Genomic DNA, 22741 nt, shown 5'->3' with positions numbered 1-22741 from the left:
CACTAACCATATGGTGATGGGAGACATCCATGAGATCAACAATCTGATTGGGATTTGTTCCATATACCACTTGGAAAGGACTCTTCCCAGTAGATCTGTTAAAAGTGTTGTTATAAGCAAATTCAACCTGTGGTAAAATTAGATCCCATTGTCGGATGTTGTCTTTTGCAAGGCAACACAACAAATTCCCTAAGCTCCTGTTTACTACTTCAGTTTGCCCATCTGTTTGTGGGTGTCTGGGTTATAAGCACTGTTGTACTGTAATTTTGTTGCCAATACTTTCCACAATGTCCTCCAAAAATGACTTAGAAACTTTGTGTCCCAATTAGAGGTGATAGTTTTTGGCATCCCATGCAATCTAACCACTTCCCTAAAAAACAGATTCGCCATGTGAGTTTCATCAAAAGTCTTCTTGCAAGCAATAAAATGGATCATCTTTGAAAATCAGTCCACCATGACCAAGATGGAATCAACACCCCTAGCAGTCCGTGGTAGACCCAATACAAATTCCATGCTTATATCAATCCATGGGGTCGTAGGAACTGGTAAAGGAGTGTAAGGACCTGTATTTTGTTGTTGCCCCTTTGAAACTTGACAGCTGTGGCAATGGGGGACATACTTGTATACATCCCGACGCATGGAAGGCCAAAAGTACCTTTCAGCCACTAAATTCTGTGAGATAATTTATGATTTTCAGCATATCAAGGAGCATCTAAAGTGATTTCTTGAAGCATTTAAAGTATTAAGAAAGGATTTATAATCGAGTCTTTTTGTTTTCCATCATAGCATTTATAGCATTAATTCTCTAGGAGTCTTTCTGTATTCCAAAGCTGTTGTTAATGCCTTGATTAGCCTTTATGGTTGTTTGGCTCTATATAAAGAGAAAAGAAATGAGAAGCCATATTAGATTTAGTAAAAAAAAAGAAGTTGCAACTCTGCAACATTATCCAGCATTTGTGGTTCTCTCAAAAGTTTTATTTTTAAAAATGCTATACTTCCACATGCACCAACAAATTTTGGTATCAGAGCGAACATCCCAATTCCAGCTTCAAAATGGCCTCAAATCCTCCATCTACATCAAGTACTATGTTCTCCTACTCTCAGAGCCAAGGTCCCATCTTTGAGGGTGAAAACTATAGATATTGGAGTGATCAAATAATGTTCTTCTTCATCTCTCAAGATTTGTGGGAATTGACTGAAGAGGATTATAAAGAACCACTAGCTGCAGGCTCGAATACAGCTTGGACTGCTGAGAATCAAACCCAATACAAGAAGAATACAAAGAAGAATGCCCTAGCCTTGAGATATCTACATCAAGGCGTAAGCAAGTCCATCTACCCTCGCATCTACAATATCACAAAGGCCAAAGTTGCTTGGGAAACATTGAAAAAGGAGTTCCAAGGTAACGACAAGGTTGTTTCCATAAGGCTGCAGTCACTTTGGAAAAGTTTTGACACCTTATCCATGAAGGATTCCGAATCAATAAAAGAGTTCTTTTCAAGGGTTTTTGAGATTGTGAATCAAATCAGAAGCTATGGAGATTAGATAGATGAAAAGAAGGTTGTGGAGAAGATTCTTAGGAGTTTACCTCCTAAATTTGATCGTGCAACAGCTGCCATCGAAGAATCCAAAGACTTATCAAAGATCACTATGTTTGATCTCAGTGATTCTTTGGAAGCACATAAAGAAAGGATCAAGAAGTCTTCAAGTCAGTCCTTGGAGCAGGCTTTTCAATCCAAGGTGAATCTAAAAATGAAGGATCAAGAGAAGAAGGGAGGCCAATTTCAACAGGGAAGAGTCCTAGAAGGTCAAGGTAGAGGCCGTGGAAAAGGCCATGGACGTGGAAGAGGCTTTCAGACTCAAAAACAGAACAACCAAGGCCCTTATTGCATCATTTGCAAGAAGACCGATCATGTAGCTGTTGATTGTTACCACAAATGCAAAAAGTGATGAATCCCTAACCACTCTCAAAGGGATTGCTGGCATCAAAACGCTAAGAAATCTGAGGCCAATTTCTCTAAGGAGAATAATGAAGAACAGGTTTTTTACACCTGTTTAAATACAGAAAGCAAGGAGGACAAAGTATAGTTCCTAGATAGCGGGTGCAGTAATCACATGACAGGAAACAAGGAGCTCTTTGTGGAGATTAATGAGAGCGTCTTAAATTCTGTCATCCTTGGAGATGGCAAGGCAGAAAGAATTAAAGGCAAATGAGTCATTGCTGTCCATACTAAATCAGCAGAGAAAAGGTATATTCATGATGTACTTTACGTTCCAAATTTGGCTCACAATCTCTTAAGTGTTGGACAGCTTGTTCAAAAGGGTTATCAAATTCATTTTGATAACAATCAGTGCAAGGTTATTGACAAGAAGAAGAATATGGTCATGGCAAAAATTGAAATGACCAAAAACAAGGTGTTTCCACTTGCAATGTCATATTCTAATGACATGGCTCTCAAGGGAGAAAGCATTGAGGAATCCCTACTTTGGCACTTGCGGTATGGACACCTACATCGAGGGGACTTCAGCTTTTGCAGCAAAAGGAGATGGTGAAGGGACTTCCCCGAATTGAGCAGAAAGATCATGCATGTGAAGGCTGTATTTTTGGGAAAATGTATCATCTTCCATTTCCAAAAACAACTTGGAAAGCCAAAGCATCGCTGGAGTTAGTACATTCTGATATATTCGGCCCAACAAGAACCCCTTCTCTTGGTAATAAGAGATATTTCTTGTTGTTTGTTGATGATTATACTCGGATGATTTGGCTTTATTTTATCCATGCAAAATCAGATGCCTTTTCTGTATTTCTTGAGTTTAAGGCTCTTGCAGAAAGGCAAAGTGGATATAAAATAAAGACTTTGAGGACTAATCGGGGGGGTGAGTTCATATACCACCCATTCATGGAGTATTGCTGGAAAGAGGGGATACAAAGGCAGCTTACAGTAAGCCACAGCACACAGTAGAATGGAGTGGCTGAAAGAAGGAATAGAACGATCGTGGAGATGGCTAGAAGCATGCTAAAAGGAAAAGGACTACCTAACAGCTTATGGGCAGAAGATGTGCACACAACAGCTTATATCTTGAATCGTTCCCCTACAAAATCAGTCCAGAATAAAACTCCCTATGAAGCATGGAGTGGGAAAAAACCAAATGTAAGTAATTTGGAAGTATTTGGCTGCCCTGCTTATTCCCTGAATAAATCTCCTAACAAGGATAAGTTTGATGAAAAAGGAGAAAAGTAGTTATTTGTTGGATATAGTGATGAATCCAAGGGATATAGATTGTTAAATCCCCAAACTAACAAGTTGATTGTTGCAAGAGATGTTAAATTTGATGAAATGGCAGTGTGGCAATGGAGTTCTAGCTCTCAAAACTCAATTAAAGTGACTGACTCTGGTCCTGCTGAAAGTACAGAGGCTGAAGAGGCAGATCAGACACAAAATCCAGCAAATACAGAAGCTGGAAGTACTTCTGGAAGACAGGTTTCAGGTTCTGGAGCCACAAGTTCAGTAGAATCTTCACCTCCAGCCCCTAATTTAAGAAGATCAGGTAGAATTAGAAGACCTCCTGAAAGGTATGGTGATTTCAGGAGTTATTCAGACAATGAAAATGCAGAATTTGCTCTTTTTTCTTGTGAGCGACAGAAATTCAAAGCAGCAGTAAAAGAAGACAAGTGGCTGAAGGCAACGGATGAAGAGATTGCAATAATAGAAAAGAATAGAACATGGGAGCTGGTTGACCTTCCTAAAGGAAAGGAAGTGATTGGCTTGAAAAGGGTCTTTAAGACCAAGTATAATGAAGATGGAAGCTGTTAGGATTCCAATAGAATTCAATACAATCCAATATATTCCAATCCCTTTCAACAGAAAAACAAGAATGAAACAGGGCATTCGAGAGGCCCTAACTCTCCCAATTCTCTACTAAAGGCTCGATCCTCAATTCTCCATCTCCTATCCTACTTATACCCCCCTTCCCACGCTTTCCTAACAGAATTCCCCATTCACACTGCTGATTATTCTTTCAGCAGTGTGGATTACAACTTTACCCCTCCTTCCCCATGCGCACATGCTGGTTGTTACACCTGCATGTGCGGTCCCCTTAATTCCAGCCTCCAGCCTTCAGTTGCTTGTTACGCCTATGATAGGTTTGTTGCACCGGTGGCCTATCAATACTCCCCTCTCGGACTTTCACCTTGTCCTCAAGGTGAAAAGCTGGAAATTGTTGCTGAATCATGTTGTAGGGCTCCCAAGTTGCCTCTAACGGTGGTAAGCCCTTCCACTGGATCAGGATATCCAGCCCGCGTAAGTTAGAACCCTTCCTAGGCCGCACTCCCAACACTGCTTCTGGTTCAACCTTCATTTCTAAGTCAGCCTGCAGCTCGAGGGGAATCTGCTCCATTGCGCCGGGCTTGCCCTTAGCTTCTTTCAACTGAGACACATGGAAAACCGAGTGAACCCGGTAGTTGACTAGGAGTTTGAGTCTATAAGCCATTGACCCCACTTTCTGCTCAATTTCAAATGGCCCATAGTACCTCAGAGCCAGCTTCTCATTAGGTCTACCAGCTAGGGACTTCCTTCTATACGGCCTTAATTTCAAGTAGACAAAATCACCAACTGCAAATTGCACATCCCTTCTCCTCCGGTCAGCCCCCTTCTTCATAATCACCTGAGCTCGTTCCAGCTGGTTCTTGAGCTCGTCCAATGCTAAATCTCTCTCCAGCAACTGTTGTTCCACTGTTAATATCGGGGTTGATCCCTTGTCAAATCGGATCAAGGTTGGCGGCTCCCTTCCATAAACAGCTTGGAAAGGAGTAATCCGTGAAGCAGTGTGGTATGAGGTGTTGTACCACAATTCCGCCCATGGCAGCCACACATACCACCCTAAAGGCCTTGCTGATGCAAAACAGCGCAAATAAGTCTCTAAGGTCCGGTTGAGTACTTCCGTTTGTGGGTGGTAGGCCGTACTACGTTGAAGCTTAGTGCCTTGAAGTCGGAATAACTCCTCCCAAAAACGACTCATAAAAACCTTATCTCGATCCGAAACAATAGTCCGAGGCATACCATGCAACCGTACTACCTCTTTTATGAAAATTCCAGCTATTGCTCCAGCTGTAAAGGGGTGTTTGAGACCAATAAAATGGCCGTATTTGCTGAGTCTATCTACAACCACCAATATAGCATTCATATGACCCGATTTCGGTAACCCTTCAATAAAATCCATGGCTATATCCTCCCAAATCTGACAAGGAACCGGAAGAGGCTGCAAAAGACCCCCTGGAGATAAGGACTCATATTTACTTTGCTGGCAAATGACACACCTTTCCACATATTGGCGTATGTCCCGCTTCATGCCCGCCCAAAAAACACTCGCTGCAATCCGCTTATAAGTCTTTAGGAACCCGGAATGACCCCCTACACTGCTATCATGACCCTCTTGGAGCACCAAGGGAATTAGGGAAGACTTCTTAGGCAGGAACAACCGCCCCTTATAGAGGAGTTGGTCGCCTACCAGCTGAAAATCTGAGCTGTAAGCTAGATCCGCCTTTAATTTCTGTATGATTCCCTGTAAATAAGCATCCTTCTCCACTTCTTGAACCAGCTGATCGAGTTGCACCACCCTTGGCACCGTTATAGCGAATAGAGCTGCTGGGTGGCTGATTCTCGAAAGGCTATCTGCAGCCTTGTTCTCCAATCCCGACCGGTAGTGTATCTCAAAATGGAAGCCCATTAGTTTCAGCATCCATCTTTGATAATCCGGGCTCACCATTCGCTGCTCAAACAAAAACTTCAAGCTTTTTTGGTCAGTTCGTACTATGAACTTCCTTCCCCACAGATAATGTCTCCATTTCTGGACTGCAAACACCATGGCCATCAACTCCCTTTCGTAAACCGATTTTTTCCTCTCCGATGGTTTAAGAGCATGGCTGTAATATGCAATCGGTTTATGATTCTGCATTAACACTGCCCCTACTCCATGTCCTGAAGCATCGGATTCAATTATGAAGGGCTGATCGAAGTCCGGTAGTGCAAGAACTGGCAGCGACACCATGGCTGTTTTGAGCTGGTGGAATGCTCGTTCAGCCTCTCCATCCCAACAAAAGTTGTTCTTCTTTAGTTTCTCGGTGAGGGGCCATGCCATCTTACCATAATCCTTCACGAACCTCCTATAGTACCCCGTAAGACCAAGGAATCCCCGCAACTCCTTCAAGGAACTTGGCGCTGGCCAGTCGAGCATGGCTTGCACCTTGCAACGATCAGCCGACACGCCTTGTTGGGAGATGATATGGCCCAGGTATTCAACCTCCAACTGCCCAAAGGAGCACTTCTTTTTGTTGGCAAACAGCTGATTTGCGGCCAGCACTTTCAGCACACAACGTAAGTGCTGCAAATGTTGGTCAAAATTTTGGCTATAGATTAAAATATCATAAAAAAAAAACCAACACAAACCGACGCAAATACTCCCTGAAGACATCATTCATCAAGGATTGGAAGGTGGCCGGGGCATTTGTCAATCCGAAGGGCATGACGAGGAACTCATAATGGCCCTCATGTGTTCGAAAGGCGGTCTTTGGTTCGTCTCTAGCCTTGACTCGAATCTGGTGGTAACCAGATTTGAGATCCAATTTCGAAAAAACCTTCACGCCATGTAGTTCATCCAGCAATTCATCAATGACTGGAATAGGAAACTTGTCGGGGATTGTCACCTTGTTGAGAGCCCGGTAGTCTACACAAAACCGCCATCCCCCATCCTTCTTCTTAACGAGCAAAACCGGGCTAGAAAAAGGGCTAACACTAGGTTTGATAATACCAGCTGCCAACATCTCTCGTACCATCTTTTCGATCTCATTCTTTTGGAGATACGGGTAGCGGTAAGGCCGAACACTAACCGGGGGGGTGTCGGGTAGGAGATTGATGGCATGATCTCTATTTCTGGTGGGTGGCAGTCCCACTGGGCTGGAAAAAACTCCTTCAAACTCAGCCAATAATTCCTCCAAACTTCTGGGCAGCCCAACTTGCAGCTTATTGCATTCAACGGCCACCTCTCCAATCTCCAACAACACTCCCTCCCTACTCTCCTGCAACGCCTTAACCATAGCTTTTAGGGAGACTAATGTGTAACTTAAGCTAGGATCACCCTGCAAAGTCACTGCCATCCCCCCTACTGAGAACTTCATGGTCAGATTCCTCCAATCCACACTCATCTTACCCACCGAAGCCAGCCATTTCATGCCAAGAATGACGTCTGAACTTCCTAAATCAAGGGGAAGGAATTCTTCCACTATCTGCAAGTTATCCAAAGACAATTTGACCCCCTTGCAAACTCTTGCACCTTGTACCGCCATCCCAGTTCCCATTATCACCCCATATCCCGCCGTTTCCGTCCTTGGTAAATTCAAGCGTTGCACCAACTCGGAGGAGATGAAGTTATGGGTTGCTCCCCCATCCACCAGAACTACCACTGGCTGCCCTTCTATGAGCCCCCTCACCTTCATTGTTTGAGGGGTAGTTAATCCCACCACTGAATTCATAGATAATTCAATCACCTCTCTTCCATATTCCACCCCTTCGTTACCTCCTTGTTCCTCTTCTTCTTCTGCCGCAGCCTCACCTATTTCGTCATCATAGAGCATCAGCACTTGGAGCTCTTTGTTCTTGCACCTATGGCCAATCGAGTACTTCTCATCGCAGCGAAAGCAAAGGCCCTTCTCTCTGCCTTGCCTTCCACTCAGCCTCACTAAGTTTCTTGAAAGGAAAACTACCACCATTACCTGCGGACTGAATCCGGAGGCCTGGCTGGTTCACGGACCTTTGGAAGGAACCCACCCCTTTGGCGGGTACCGGTGACAGCCGACTCGCGATTGCGATGGTGGTGGAATAACCGCTCCTAGTTGATCCAGCTGCCCGATGGTAATGTTGAAGAGCTAAGTACTTGTCCTCAACGTTTTGTGCGACCACCATAATTCGATCAAGCCCCCTCGGTTGTAATACTCTGATCTCGGCTCGTATCTCTAGGTTGAGGCCGTTGAGGAATTGCCCCTCCAAAAACGCCTCCGGCACATCAGGTACTGCCGCAGCCATGGTCTCAAACTTCAAACGATACTCCTTCACCGATCCCTCCTGCCGAAGAGCCAAGAACCGCTCCTCTAACGACCCCTCCTGAGTGGGGCGAAACCGGCTCAGAAGTCCTTGTTTCAGGCCCTCCCAGCTCCGAATTCCTCTTCGCCTGGTCTCCCATTGAAACCACGACAGTGCTGCGGCTTCAAAACACAGGGCTGCGGAGTCAACCTTCTCTTCATCTGTGAGTTGGTTGACAGCAAAATACCTCTCGGCTCGGAAGACCCACTCATCTGGATTGTCTCCTTCGAAGAGAGGCATCTCCAATCGTCTGCCACGCAAGTTCGCCCGGTACTCGCCCCCACTTCCTCCTCCCGGATTGTAACCCCCCTTAACTCCAGGGGTTACTTCGGAATCCAAGGTGAATTCCGAAGGCCCTTCCCGCTCTCTGGACTTGTTCTTCCTTTCCCGCTCCAGCTCATCCCACCTCGTTCGCATGAAAGCGAACTGTTCAAGCAGCATCGCTACATTACACTCCACCGACTGTACATTCCCTCTAATGTCGTCGACCCCCCTTTGGACGCCTTCCACCGTCGACTCCAACTCGCCAACACGCTCTGTCAAGTTCACCATCAGGTGCGGATTGTCTCTGATACCAAATTGTTAGGATTCCAATAGAATTCCAATACAATCCAATATATTCCAATCCCTTTCAACAGAAAAACAAGAATGAAACAGGGCATTCGAGAGGCCCTAACTCTCCCAATTCTCTACTAAAGGCTCGATCCTCAATTCTCCATCTCCTATCCTACTTATACCCCCTTCGCACGCTTTCCTAACAGAATTCCCCATTCACACTGCTGATTATTCTTTCAGCAGTGTGGATTACAACTTTACCCCTCCTTCCCCATGCGCACATGCTGGTTGTTACACCTGCATGTGCAGGTCCCCTTAATTCCAGCCTCCAGCCTTCAGTTGCTTGTTACGCCTATGATAGGTTTGTTGCACCGGTGGCCTATCAGAAGCATGCAGAAAAATAAAGCAAGACTTGTTGCAAAAGGGTATGCCCAGCAGCCTGGTGTGGATTTTAATGAAACTTTTGCACCAGTGGCACACATTGAAACTATCAGAATGGTACTGGCCATAGCAGCCCAATTAGAGTTGCAGGTTTATCAGCTGGATGTGAAGTCAGCTTTCCTTAGTGGAGAGCTTGAACAGGAAGTCTATGTTCAGCAGCCTCCAGGCTATGAGCTGAAGGGTAAAGAAGAAAAAGTTTACAGGCTGAGGAAGGCTTTATATGGCCTTAAACAAGCTCCTAGAGCTTGGAACAGCAGGATAGATTCCTATTTTCAGCAAAGTGGTTTCCATAGAAGTCCGAATGAGCCATCACTTTATGTGAAATGGAGTGGACAGAATTTTATGGTGATATGTTTACATGTAGATGATCTGATCTATATGGGAAATAACCTGAAGTTACTTGCTGATTTTAAGCAGTCAATGATGTGTGAATTCGAAATGACTGACTTGGGTGTTATGAAGTATTTTCTTGGCATACAGGTGAAGCAAGAAAAGGGGGAAATTTTCATTTCCCAAGAAAAATACACCCTTGATATTCTGAGAAAGTTTCAGATGCTGAATTCAAAATCTGTATCCACTCCTATGGCATTGAATGAGAAGCTGAAGGTTGATGAAGGGTTGTATAGAAGTCTGATTGGTTCCTTGTTATATTTGACCCACACTAGGCCAGATATTATGCAAATCGTAAGTATGCTATCCAGATTCATGAGTAGTCCGAGCACATTGCATTATTCTGCAACAAAAAGGGTGTTGAGATATCTTAATGGAACCAAGAAAATTGGACTCAGGTATAATAAAGAATCAGAGTATTTTTTTAAATAGATTCATTGACTGACTGGGCAGGATCTTTGGAAGATAGAAAGAGCACTTCGGCTTTTGTGTTTCTCTTGGGAAGTAACATTATTTTGTGGAGTTCAAGGAAGCAACAAACTGTTGCATTATCATCAGTAAAGTCTGAGTATACTGTAGCTACAGAAGCAGCTTGTGAGGCTGTTTGGTTGAGAGTGTTGCTTGCTGACCTAGGCCAGAAGCAAGAGGTGCCTACGGTAACTTGTTGCGATAATATGTTTGCTATTGCTATGACAAAAAATCTTGTTTTTCATGCTAGGACTAAGCATATTGAACTCAGACATCACTATGTTCGAGATTTAGTACAGAAGGGTGAAATTCAACAAAAGTTTGTGAGTACAAATGAGCAGCCAGCAGATATGCTCACCAAAGCAATCAGTTCAAAAAAATTCAAGAAGTTTAAAGCTCAATTGAAAATCACAAATTAAGAGGGGAATTTGTGAGATAATTTATGATTTTCAGCATATCAAGGAGCATCTAAAGTGGTTTCTAGAAGCATTTAAATACACAGCATTTAAAGTATTAAGAAAGGCTTTATAATAGTCTTTTTGTTTTCCAATATAGCATTTATAGCATTAATTCTTGAGGAGTCTTTTTGTATTCCAAAGCTGTTGTTAATGCCTTGATTAGCATTTATGGTTGTTTGGCTCTATATTAAAAGAAAAGAAATGAGAAGCCATATCAGATTTAGTAAAAGAAAAAAGTTGCAGCTCTACAATATTATCTACTATTTGTGGTTCTCTTAAAAGTTTTATTTTTAAAACCACTATACTTCTGCGTGCACCAACAAATTCAATGTCTTATCCCTGCCAAAATGACCTCCAAGGCCTCCCCCATGCAATTCAGATATCAAATATTCTCTCAAAGAGCCTTCGGGTATACACAACTTGGTACCTTTAAACGAGTATCCATCCTTCGCAATGAATTCTGCACGCACATCATAATCACCCCTTGCCTGCTTCTCAAGAAGGTCAGCAAAATATGGGTCATTCTTGTATTGTTCCTTGATCACTTCAAGCCCAATGACAGCAATAGAAATAGTTTTCAGCAAATAAACCCTTCGACTCAATGCATCAGCTACCTTATTTTGTAAATCGGCTTTATGTCATAGTGAAAATGTATACTCTTGTAAGAATGCTACCCACTTAGCATGCTACCCACTTGTATGGTCTAAAATAGTCTCTAAGAGCATGGTTTGAAAGATTTGGAAAGGCAGTGAAAAGCTATGGTTACATTCAGAGCCAAGCAGATCACACACTGTTCTTCAAGCACGCCAGTGACGGTAAGAAAACAATCTTAATTGTCTATGTGGATGATATAATAATGACTGGTAATGATAAGGGAGAGATTGAAGAGCTTAAGAGGAGATTAGCTCATGAGTTTGAGATCAAGGACTTGGGTCTGTAAGAAATGATAACAAAAAACGAGAGAAAAGAATGATAAGAATGCCTCGATCTTATATTGAATGAATAACAAATATGAGCCAGCTGATATATATATATACTCAGCGAACAGAGAAGGCGCTAAGCCTTAGCAGCAAAATAAGCTAACAGAAAGCTAACTACAACTGAAACAATAGCTAAACAGAAATAGAAATGTAAAATACTATCTGTTATCATTTTCTTCAACATTTCCCCTCAGTTTAGACCTCTCTTCAGACTTGGAATTCCTTTGTTTCTTTACAACATCAGTATTGCCAATCAGCTGTGACTTTATAGGAGAAAACTGCAAACCAATTTGGTTACACAAAAATTGCAACCGATCACAAGGCAAACTCTTAGTAAAGATATCAGCAACCTGATATAAAGTGGGCACATATCTAATCTCAACCACACCTTTTTCAACCTTCTCACGCACAAAATGCACATCTATTTCTATATGCTTAGTGCGGGAATGAAACACCGGATTCTCTGCTATGCTCTTGGCAGCCACATTATCACACCACAAAATAGGAGTATGAGAAATAGAATAGCCCAGCTCAGAGAACAAAGATTTTAACCGTAGAATTTTAGTAACTCCTTGAGCCAATGCTCGATATTCAGCTTCCCCAACCGATCGAGCCACAACTGATTGCTTTCTAGAACCCCAAGCTATCAGATTAGAACCAAGGAACACACAAACACTACTTGTTAACCTTCGTGTAAGCTGACATCCAGCATGATTAGCATCAGTAAACACAGTCAAAGAAAAACCATGCATCATAGGCCGAAAAACTAGCCCCAAACCGATCGTACTCTTAAGATATCGAAGAAGCCGTTTGCAAGCTAACTAGTGCTCCATTTTAGGAGAAGACAAGAACTGACTAAGCTTGTTTACCACAAAAGAAATATCAGGCCTAGTATTTGTCAAATATTGGAGAGATCCAATTAGAGTCCGATAGAGGATAGGATCTAAAAATGGCTCTCCCTTGTCAGTAAAAACAAAACCAAATATCAGAGGTGTATCACAAGGCTTACAATCCTGCATAGAAGCTTTCTTCAAGAGATCTAAAACATACTTTGATTGCGAAAGATACAAACCATCAGCAGTTCTATGAGCTTCAAAACCTAGGAAATAACTGACATAACCCAAAGTTTTGAGAGCAAAATGATCATCTAGATCCTGAATACACTTCTGTAAGATAATAGGATTGGATCCGGTAATTAATATGTCATCAACATACACCAAAAGAAATAAAACTGCTGTGTCAGTCCGTTTAATGAAGAGTGAGGCATCTGATACTGCTCTGGAAAACCCCCAATCTTGCAATGCAGATTTCAACTAAGATACCAAGCTCTAGGTGCTTGTTTCAATCCATATAAAGATTTCTTCAGTTTACAAACATAGGAAAGGCATTATTTATATCTACTTGCTGAATATCCCAGCCAAAGTGGACTGCCAAGGAGAACAAAATTCTAATTGTAGGAGCTTTAACAACTGCACTGAATGCCTCCAAATAATCAATTCCAGGAGTTTGGAGAAAACCTTTTGCAACCAAACGGGCCTTGTGTTTTAGAATGGATCCATCAGCCTTGTATTTAGTCCTAAACACCCATTTACAACCAATTAAATTCATATCATGAGAAGCCGGTACCAATTCCCAGGTATTATTGTGTTGAAGAGCATAAAACTCTTCTTTCATTGCCTGAGTCCAACGAGGATCAAAGAGAGCTTCATCGACTGAGTTAGGTTCTAGAGCACTTAGGAGGGCATGAGGAGAAGAACAAAGTTGTTTAGACTTGCAATGGGTAATCATAAGATGAATAGAAGGTAGAGGTACAAATTTAGGATAAGAAGGAAGCGGACAAGTGGAGGTACCTGGTTGTATGTCTGAAGAAACAGGTAACAAAGAGGGGGAAACAGAATTTTCCAAAGGCGAAGATGGTAATGAAGTTTGAGTTACAGGAGAAGAAGGCATTGAAGACTGTGCTACCCGAGAATGCTTAGAATGGAAAGAAGGAAGAGAATGAAAAATAGCAGTAGAGGGACACAAAGAAGAAGGTTGAACAGGCTTATTTATAGATGATACAAACAATTTTGGATAAGGAAAATTAGTAGGATTAAACTGAACATGTCGAGAGATATAAATCCTACCCTGAATGATGCAAACACTTATATCCGGCATGAATTGAACTATATCCAACGAAGACACACTTAGTTGAGTGCAAGTCAAACTTATGTCGATTATAAGGCCTTAAGTAGGGAAAACAGGAACAACCAAAAGGTTGGAGATGCATGTAGTTGGGTTCTTTGTGAAAGAGCAATTCAAATGGAGATTTTAGCTTCAAAGGAACTGAAGGCAACAAACTAATGGTATAAATAGCCACTTAAAAGGCTTCTACCCAGAATTTAAGAGGCAGCATGTGATAGAAGGGTAAGTCCCATTTCAACAATATGTCTATGTTTTCTTTCAGCAACACCATTTTGTTGGTGTGTATAGGGACATGTAAATCGAGGTTGTATACCACATGACCGAAGATAAGGAAATAAAACTTTAAATTCCCCACCATTGTCAGTTTGTAGGCTTTTAAGTTTGAAGTTATATTGCAGCTCAGCTAACTTGTGAAAGGCAATGAATGTGGAAAGAACATTAGATTTCAATTTAAGAGGATACAGCCAAGAATAATGTGAATAAGCATCAACCAGGATCATATAGTATCTAAATCCTTCAGTAGAGAGAATAGGTGCTGGACCCCATACATCAGCATACACTAATTCTAATGGATGTGTTGCTATTATTGGATAAGAAGGAAACGGTAACTGATGTAGCTTACCAAGTTTACAAGAATCACAAAATGTTAAATCTGAGTTTGAGCAAGAAACTCAAATATTATTCAAAACATGTTTTAGTACATGAAAAGCAGGGTGCCCCAACTTGGCATGCCACTATTGAACAATATTCTTTGAATTAATAGAGACAACATCAACATTGTTAGACAACAGATCAGGAACAAATTGACTCTGTTGATTACATTTAAGAGAAACAGAAGGATGCATAACAGCAACACTTGAAGACTTGGAAAACTGCGATAAAACAGCATGAGTGGACTCAGCAGGATCAAAAGCTGAGGTCAACTGATACAAACCATCCTTAAGTAGTCCTCGGAGTAGCACTAGTCTTGAATCCTTGTCCTTAATCACACAAGAAGTAGAATTAAACTCAGCAACAACATTATTGTCTTTGGTTAATTGAGAAACACTAAGAAGACTTTTGTTCATATGTGGAACATGTAGAACATTAGGCAAACCAAGGACTGAAACAAGTTTAGTATGAGTGTAAAGATTGCTATGACCAATAGTAGATATAGACAATTTCTTTCCATCACCAACGGCTACTTTGTCATTGCCTTGATATGGAGAATGAACTGATAGGTTGTTGAGGCTAGTAGTGATATGATTAGTTGCTCCAGAATCAACAAACCATGGAGCTTCTCCACGAGAAGAAGAAGGCAAGGATTGAGTTTCAAAGTTTTGTCCATATGGTGATATAGAACCTACCTCAGTCATGTAAGCCTCACTGAACTCATTAGGACCAGTTAGGAAAGCTTGATAATCATTCTGAAACTGATTAGATTGTTGAAACTGATTTTTAAACCTAGAAGCATTTTGATTCTGAAGAGAAACTCTCTGAAAATTTCTATCAAAGTGATGATAACACTTATCAACTAAATGGCCAGGTTTGCCACAGAGTTGACAGTATATGCGTCTACCACCGGACCTACCACCACGGCCACGACTTCCTCTATTCATATAACCACTTCCTTGAGGAGTAAAACTACCTCTATTATTAGTAAATCTATCACCAGATTTTGAGCCATAGGATGCAACATTAACATTCATTGAGCTACTCATATCAGAGTTAACAGTAGACAAAATGGATTGATTTTTAGCAGTTAGATGTTGCTCATGCATAAGCAGCAGATATTGAACTTTCTCAATGTTAATTTCATCCATTTGATAGGTGATTAGACTGACGACAGCTTCATACTCATGATCCAATCATTTAATATGGATAATAGTAAATCTTTATCACCTAGAGGTTCTCCAATGGCAGCCAAGGCATGTCCAATTGTCTTAATTTTTAGAATGTAGTCATTAATGGACAGAGAGTCTTTCTTTACCGATCGTAGCTATTGTTTCAACTGGAAAGATTTTGCAACGATTTGTTGAGAATATAAATTCTCAAGAGACAGCCATACCTCCGATGAAGACTCGCAGTGGATTACCTGCGCAAGTACTTCCTGATCAATTGTCGAGAACAGTCATCCAAGAAGCAGCTGATCCGATCTGATCCAGTTCATATAGTCGGGATTGAGAACCGATGCATCTGAATCTTCTCCAATTGGATTCAATTTAGAGCTTAAGTTTGATTCTGGAGTAGGAAGATATTTAGGAGGAGAAGGACGTTTGTTGAGAAACTCCGACAAATCATACGCCCTAACCGTAGCAAGAACTTGTGCCTTCCAGAACAAATAATTGCTTGTTCCTAGCTTGATCGGACTGTAATTAAGAGCTTTGGCAACTGAAGAAAAATCAAGTTGCGAATTTGAAAGAAAAGATGCAGAAGATCGAGGAACAGATGAAGCGCTGCAATTTGGATCGAAAGCCATAACCTTGGCTCTGATACCATGTAAGAAATGATAACAAAAAACGAGAGAAAAGAATGATAAGAATGCCTCGATCTTATATTGAATGAATAACAAATATGAGCCAGCTGATATATATATATACTCAACGAACAGAGAAGGCGCTAAGCCTTAACAGAAAAATAAGTTAACAGAAAGCTAACTAACTACAACTGAAACAATAGCTAAATAGAAACAGAAATGTAAAATACTATCTGTTATCACTTTCTTCAACATGGGTCCTCTAAAGTACTTTCTTAGGATGGAATTTGCAAGATCTAAGGAGGGGAAGTATAACTGACAAAAGATCTACATCAGGGTACTGCACCTTTGTGAGAGGCAATCTTGTTACTTGGAGGAGTAAGAAACAAAATGTGATGGCCAGAAGTAGTGCTGAAGCCGAATTTCATGCCTATGGTATTTGTGAGGTCATGTGGATAAAGAGGCTTCTATCGAACTTGAGGGTCTCCACTTCCCTTCCAGCTAAAGTTTACTGCGATAATAAAGCTGCAATCTCTATTGCTCATAATCCAGTTCTCCATGACAGGACGAAGCATGTAGAGGTGGATAAACACTTTATTAAGGAAAAAATTGATAATGGAGTAATTTGTATGCCCTACATTCCAACAGTTTACTAAGTGGCTGACATTCTTACAAAAGGAGTACACAAAACTCAGTTTGAGAAACTTGTGAGCAAGCCTGCCATGGAATATATCTTCAAGCCAGCTTGAGGGGGAGTGTAGAAATAGAAATATATTCTTTGTATATCTTAGAAGCTATGTATATTTAGTGTATATTCCTATTTCCTTTTTGGTTATTTTCCCTTTGTATTATTCTCTTCCTCTATAAAGAGAAAAGGGAAATTATCGTATAATCTTAAGAAAATAGAGAAATATATTTTCTCAGCTTTGTTTAGACTATGTATAGGTTTGCATCAGAGTGTATCACCATTACTGCTTCATGGATTAAGAAAAAGTTAATTGCTCAAAGCTCAAGAGTCACAATTTAGTTTCCACGTATGAAGAAGAAATCTGAGAATTTACTTGATAATTTCTTATAATACAACTGATTTTCATTCTATAGATTTTAAGCGAAATACGGTTCATTGTATTGCAGGCATCCTTTTGTATTGCTTATGTTGTCACATCAGGGTGGACGAGTGTTGCAACAGAACTCTTCCGCATGATCCCCTTTATTTGCAGTCTGATAAGTAAACCTTGTGTGAGAAGCTCAGATGATGAAGTTGAAGTTCCATCTCTTCCTTACCACAAGGACATTCCAAGACTTCTATTATTTGGACTTTTTGGCATAACATATTTCTTCCTAGCACCTTTAATTGTACCATTTCTCTTGATCTATTTCTGTCTTGCATATATAATTTATCGTAACCAGGTTAGTGTGATCCCTTTTGTTGTATTTTATTTCCTTTTAAATCAGTTCATTTTTAAGTGTTCATTATGCTTTTTGCAACTTGTATGTTAGACGAGTAATTTTACGGAGCATAAATGATTATACATTTTGTGTCTTTCTTCTGATATAATTTATTTTTATTAGATTTGCACATGGATATATTACTAAATTCATATTTTCAATAACAATGCAAGTAAATAAGTTTGTCCCAGATTGAGGATTGGATTACAGAATTATGGAGTTGGTGGATGGTGATGATTAGTAGAAGAATTGACGTTACTTATCTCTTAAAGACAAGGGCTAAAATATTGGTTGAATCAACATATAAACTTTGATACTCGGGGAAGGACCTTATGAGAGGATATTATGAGTAAGACTTTACAGGATAAGGTAGTCGATATGAAGAGGTTGGGAGATAGAATATTGGCAGTTAGAATTATTGTAGGAGAAGAGGCTTCAAATATTGTTAGAGGGTGTCTGGCTTAGCTTATTGTTGGATTATGAGGATACCCAAGATTAAGGCAATGGAGATTTGGTTAGGATTAATTCCCAAACTAGAATTAGGATCTTATATATATCTTTCCTTTCTTTTTATTGTTGATTATCTTTCCTCTCTTGTATCTTTCCTTGTTATTTCCTTTGTTGTTGTATTTTCTCTCTATAAGAGAGCTAAGAGAGCTGGTTGTATTCATAGTTATGATGAAAGAGTATTAGGTTTATCCTAGAGATTTTACATGGTATCAGAGCCTAATAGGCTAATACACTGAAACCCTAGTACCTTCATTGCACCAGCCTGCCACCCCTTCATTGGGTTCCTCTTCACCATCGATCGTAACGTGTTAGAGTGCCTTCAGCGCATTGTCTGGCCACCAGCACCATCACTACCGCTATCAGATCGGCCGACCACCGGAGACCCACCGCCGTCGGATCCTCCACGCGCAGTCACGCGCCACCGCCCAGTTCGTCTCTGACTCCACACGCCAGCGCATGAACCACCCTCTCGCTTCCAGCTTCTCCAGATCAGGCCTCCGACATTTTTCTCACTCATCTCTGGTGTTCAACATACCTTCGTCGCATCCACCCTCTTCCTCACCAATTGGATTAGCCATGTCAGAACAATCAGGCGTGACTCTAGATCTGGAAACTAGAGAATCAACTCCAATGGCTCAAGTAATGGAAGCCGGAACTGGATCAGGGACTGGAGAATTGCCCGGAATCCACCAATCCTACCGATTAGATGGTAGGAATTATTTACAATGGGCCCAACTAGTACAAACATTCCTCAAGAGTAAAGGAAAAATTAGCCATTTGACTTCGGCTCCTCCAAAACCAACAGATCCAGCACTTCCAGCATGGGAAGCAGAAGATGCTCAAATCATGTCATGGCTTTGGAATGCCATGCAACCTGAGGTAAGTAAAAACTACATGTTTTTGGGTTCGGCTAGAGAGATTTGGGAAACCATACAGCAAACATACTCCAAAATTCATGATGCATTAGTTATATTTGAGGTTAAAACTAAAATTAGTAGCACTAAACAAGGGGGCATGAGTGTTACTGAATACTATAATAAGATGCATGGCTTATGGCTAGAGTTAGACCATTATCAGAATATTAAAATGGTATGCAGTGCTGATGCTGCAACTCTTAGTCAAATATTTGAAAGAGATAAGAGTGGTTGAGTTCCTAGCAGGCCTCAATTCAGAGTTTGATCAGATCCGGGTGCAAATCTTAGGGAGAGAAAAGCTTCCAGCACTCCATGAGGTTTTTGCTATGGTTAGAAGTGAGGAGAATTGAAGAACAGCAATGCTTCATGAAGCTGGATCAGAAAGATCAGCCATGATCTCCAATCGAAGGGCTGCTGTAGTGACTGAAATTGGTTCAGAAAAATCAGCCATGGTGTCCAACAGAGGAGGCGGATCAAGGATGAAAGGAGGCAGGGGAGAATTTCAGTCTCGGGCTGCAAATAAAGAGGCACTATGGTGCACCTTCTGCAATAAACCGAGACATACTAGAGAGACTTGTTTCAAGCTCCATGGAGAGGAAGTGGTATTAAATCGTTTGGGCAGTTTTAAAAATCTGGCAGCCAAGAATCAGGCATATGCATGCAGCAAGGGTCAAGAAGAAGAGGGATTAACTAACCAAAGTGAGCCTGCTCCAGGTGCATATTTTTTAAACACTGAAGAGATCTCAAAGCTGAAGCTGTTCCTCAAGACCCTACAAGATGGTGCATGCTCTCTTGCACACAAAGACTCCTCAGGTAACTGCCTTCATTCAGCATTTTTTCCAGCCTTTAAGACTGATAAACAGGATGTATGGATCCTAGTTACTGGGGCCTCTGATCACATGACACCCCATTCCCATGTTTTTGATGTCTACCACTCTCTTTCCACCTCTAAACAAATCACAATAGCCAATGGAACATCTGTTCCAATTTTAGGCCAGGGTACAGTCACTCTAAATCCTCATTTTTCCCTCAAACAAGTTCTTCATGTACCTAGTTTATCAGCCAATCTTATCACTATTCACCAACTAACCAAAGATTTGACTTGTCGGGCTATTTTTTCCCCTCATTTGTGTGAATTTCAGGCCATGACAACAAGGAAGATGATTGGTGCTGCTAGAGAATGCAATGGGCTGTACTACCTGATGAGGGAAGACTCTTATCCTACAAAGAAACAGCTTCCAACTGCTGCCTACTCATCTCAGTCAACCTCTAATTATAAGGATGTATGGCTGCAACACTATCGATTGGGTCATCCTCCTTTCACTCTATTAAAATCTATGTTTCCTACATTGTTTGCATCTTTAAATCCTAGTCTTTTTCATTGTGATGTTTGTGTTATGTCTAAGCATCATCGTGTGTCCTATCCTCCTAGCAATAAAATCTCATCTGCACCATTTACTTTGATTCACTCAAATGTGTGGGGACCATCTAAAATTCCTAATTGTTCTGGGGCTCGTTGGTTCATCTCTTTCATTGATGATTGTACCTGTATGACTTGGGTTTTTCTATTAAAAGATAAGGCCACTATTAGTTCAGTTCTTCCCACTTTTTGTAAAATGATTGCAACTCAGTTTGGTTCGCCTATCAAAAGATTAAGAACTGATAATTGCAAGGGATTATTTTAATCATCACTTGCATCAATACTTCCAGCAAGAAGGAATAATCCATGAATCTTCTTGTGTTGATACACCCCAACAAAATGGGGTAGCAGAAAGGAAGATGAGACACCTCCTTGATGTGGCTCGATCTCTTTTTCATCATCACAATGTTCCTAAATCCTTTTGGGGGGAAGCAATCTTTACAGCGGCCTATCTCATTAACTGAGTCCTTACCAAGTTGCTACAAAATCAAAGTCATTTACATTGTCTATCCTCCTCCTTTCCCGATCAGTTCTTACATTCCCCTCTTCCTCTTCGGATGTTTGGTTGTGTATCCTTTGTTCACATTCCCAAACAACACCGTGATAAACTTGATCCTCGAGCAATCAAATGTGCTTTCCTTGGATACTCACCCACTCAAAAGGGGTACAAGTGTTACCATCCTCTCACTCGAAAACTATGTGTCTCCAAGGATGTCACGTTTGTGGAATCTACACCTTTTTTTGGCTCATCCCAGGCTAGTCCCCAGGGGGAGACTTTGGTTCAAGGTGACCACCCTTCTGGTGACAGCCCTTTATGTGATAATGATATCTTCTTTCCTTCTGTTCAACCTATTCTTACATCTTCTCAGCCCCCTAGCCATCCTATTATCTCTCCTCAATCTTCAAATAGCAGTCATAAATCATCCCTCAATCAAGGTAAGGTATGACTGAGAAGGAGCAGGGGCAATCAGATACTCAAGAGCTGTCACTCTTTGTCAGGTATAAGGGATCTCCTTATGTATTCAAACGCAGGTAGCCCCAGCATGCACCATCATCATCTCCTAGTCAAGGTATGAATTCCATTCAATCTTCACCCTTAGTGCAACCTGATGACCTAGACCTACCTATAGCCATTCGAAAAGGGAAAAGAAGTTGCACTCAACACCCATTAACCAACTTCTTGTCCTATCATCGTCTTTCTCAGAATCACAAGGCCTTCTTAGTATCCTTAGACTCCATTGAAATCCCTAAGTCAGTTGAGGAGGCTCTAAAAGATCTGAATTGGAGGCAAGCCATGTTGGAGGAAATGAAAGCTTTGAAGAAGAATCATACATGGGACTTAGTGCCTCAACCACAGGGTGTTACTCCAGTTGGCTGCAGGTGGATTTTCAATATCAAATATAATGCTGATGGGACCCTAGAGAGATACAAAGCTAGATTGGTAGCCAAGGACTACACTCAATCATATGGCATAGACTATCTTGAGACATTTGCCCCTATGGCAAAAATGGCAACTGTGAAATTTTTTTTATCATTAGCAGCTTATTTTGGATGGAGCCTACAACAGTTGGATGTAAAAAATGCATTTCTACATGGAGATTTGGACGAAGAAGTTTTTATAGAAGTGCCTCCTGGATTTCAGGAAGGGGAGGCAGGGCAAGTGTGCAAACTAAAGAAGGCACTCTATGGGCTCAAACAGTCCCTAAGAGCATGGTTTGGTAGGTTTTCCAAGGCCATGACAGATATGGGATATAACCAAAGCCGGGGTGATCATACACTCTTCTTCAAGCATTCAGACAACGAGAAGGTTACCGCTCTATTGGTGTATGTAGACGACATAATAGTCACAGGGAATGATGCAGAGGAACAGAAGAGTCTCAAGGACAAATTAGCCAAGGAATTCGAGGTTAAAGACCTTGGTTCCCTCAAGTATTTCTTAGGGATTGAAGTTGCTTATTCGAAGGCTGGAATCTTTCTCTCCCAAAGGAAGTATGTACTAGACTTGTTAGCTGAGACAGGGGTATCAGGAGGAAGGGGATCTAATGTGCCGGTAGAGCCTAACAGCAAGTTGGGAGTTGATCCTAATAGTCAACCAGTAGATAAGGGTAAATACCAAAGGTTGGTAGGACGTCTGATATACTTGTCTCACACTAGACCTAATATTGCCTTTGGTGTTAGTCTTGTGAGCCAATTCATGCACAACCCAACAGAAGAACATATGCAGACAGTGAGGAAGATCTTAAACTATTTGAAGGCTACCCCAGGTAAGGGGATTTTGTTTAAATCAGGAGAAGAGCTGGATATTAAGGGGTTTACAGATGCAGACTATGCAGGATCTCTTATTGACAGAAGATCAACTAGTGGATATTGTGTATTTCTCGG

The 22741-nt window shown here is 41.3% G+C and overlaps 1 protein-coding gene across 9 annotated transcripts in view; it reads left to right on the top strand.

Moving 5' to 3' along the window:
* Positions 1 to 22741, top strand: part of LOC127797436 (CSC1-like protein At1g69450) — a 144146-nt gene that overhangs the window by 88017 nt on the left and 33388 nt on the right. For 8 of the 9 annotated variants that reach the window (XM_052330342.1, XM_052330338.1, XM_052330336.1 and 5 more), the window contains one exon: positions 17201 to 17476. The exons of the other annotated variant lie outside the window; for it this stretch is intronic. In XM_052330342.1, coding sequence (XP_052186302.1) covers positions 17201 to 17476 — 276 coding nt within the window. The remainder of the gene's footprint in view (positions 1 to 17200; positions 17477 to 22741) is intronic. 9 annotated transcript variants of the gene reach the window in all.

This window comes from Diospyros lotus, chromosome 3 (assembly GCF_014633365.1).
Source record: "Diospyros lotus cultivar Yz01 chromosome 3, ASM1463336v1, whole genome shotgun sequence".
Lineage (NCBI taxonomy): Eukaryota > Viridiplantae > Streptophyta > Magnoliopsida > Ericales > Ebenaceae > Diospyros > Diospyros lotus.
Note: the sequence above shows the minus strand (reverse complement) of the source record. Positions and strands in the feature narration are given on the sequence as shown.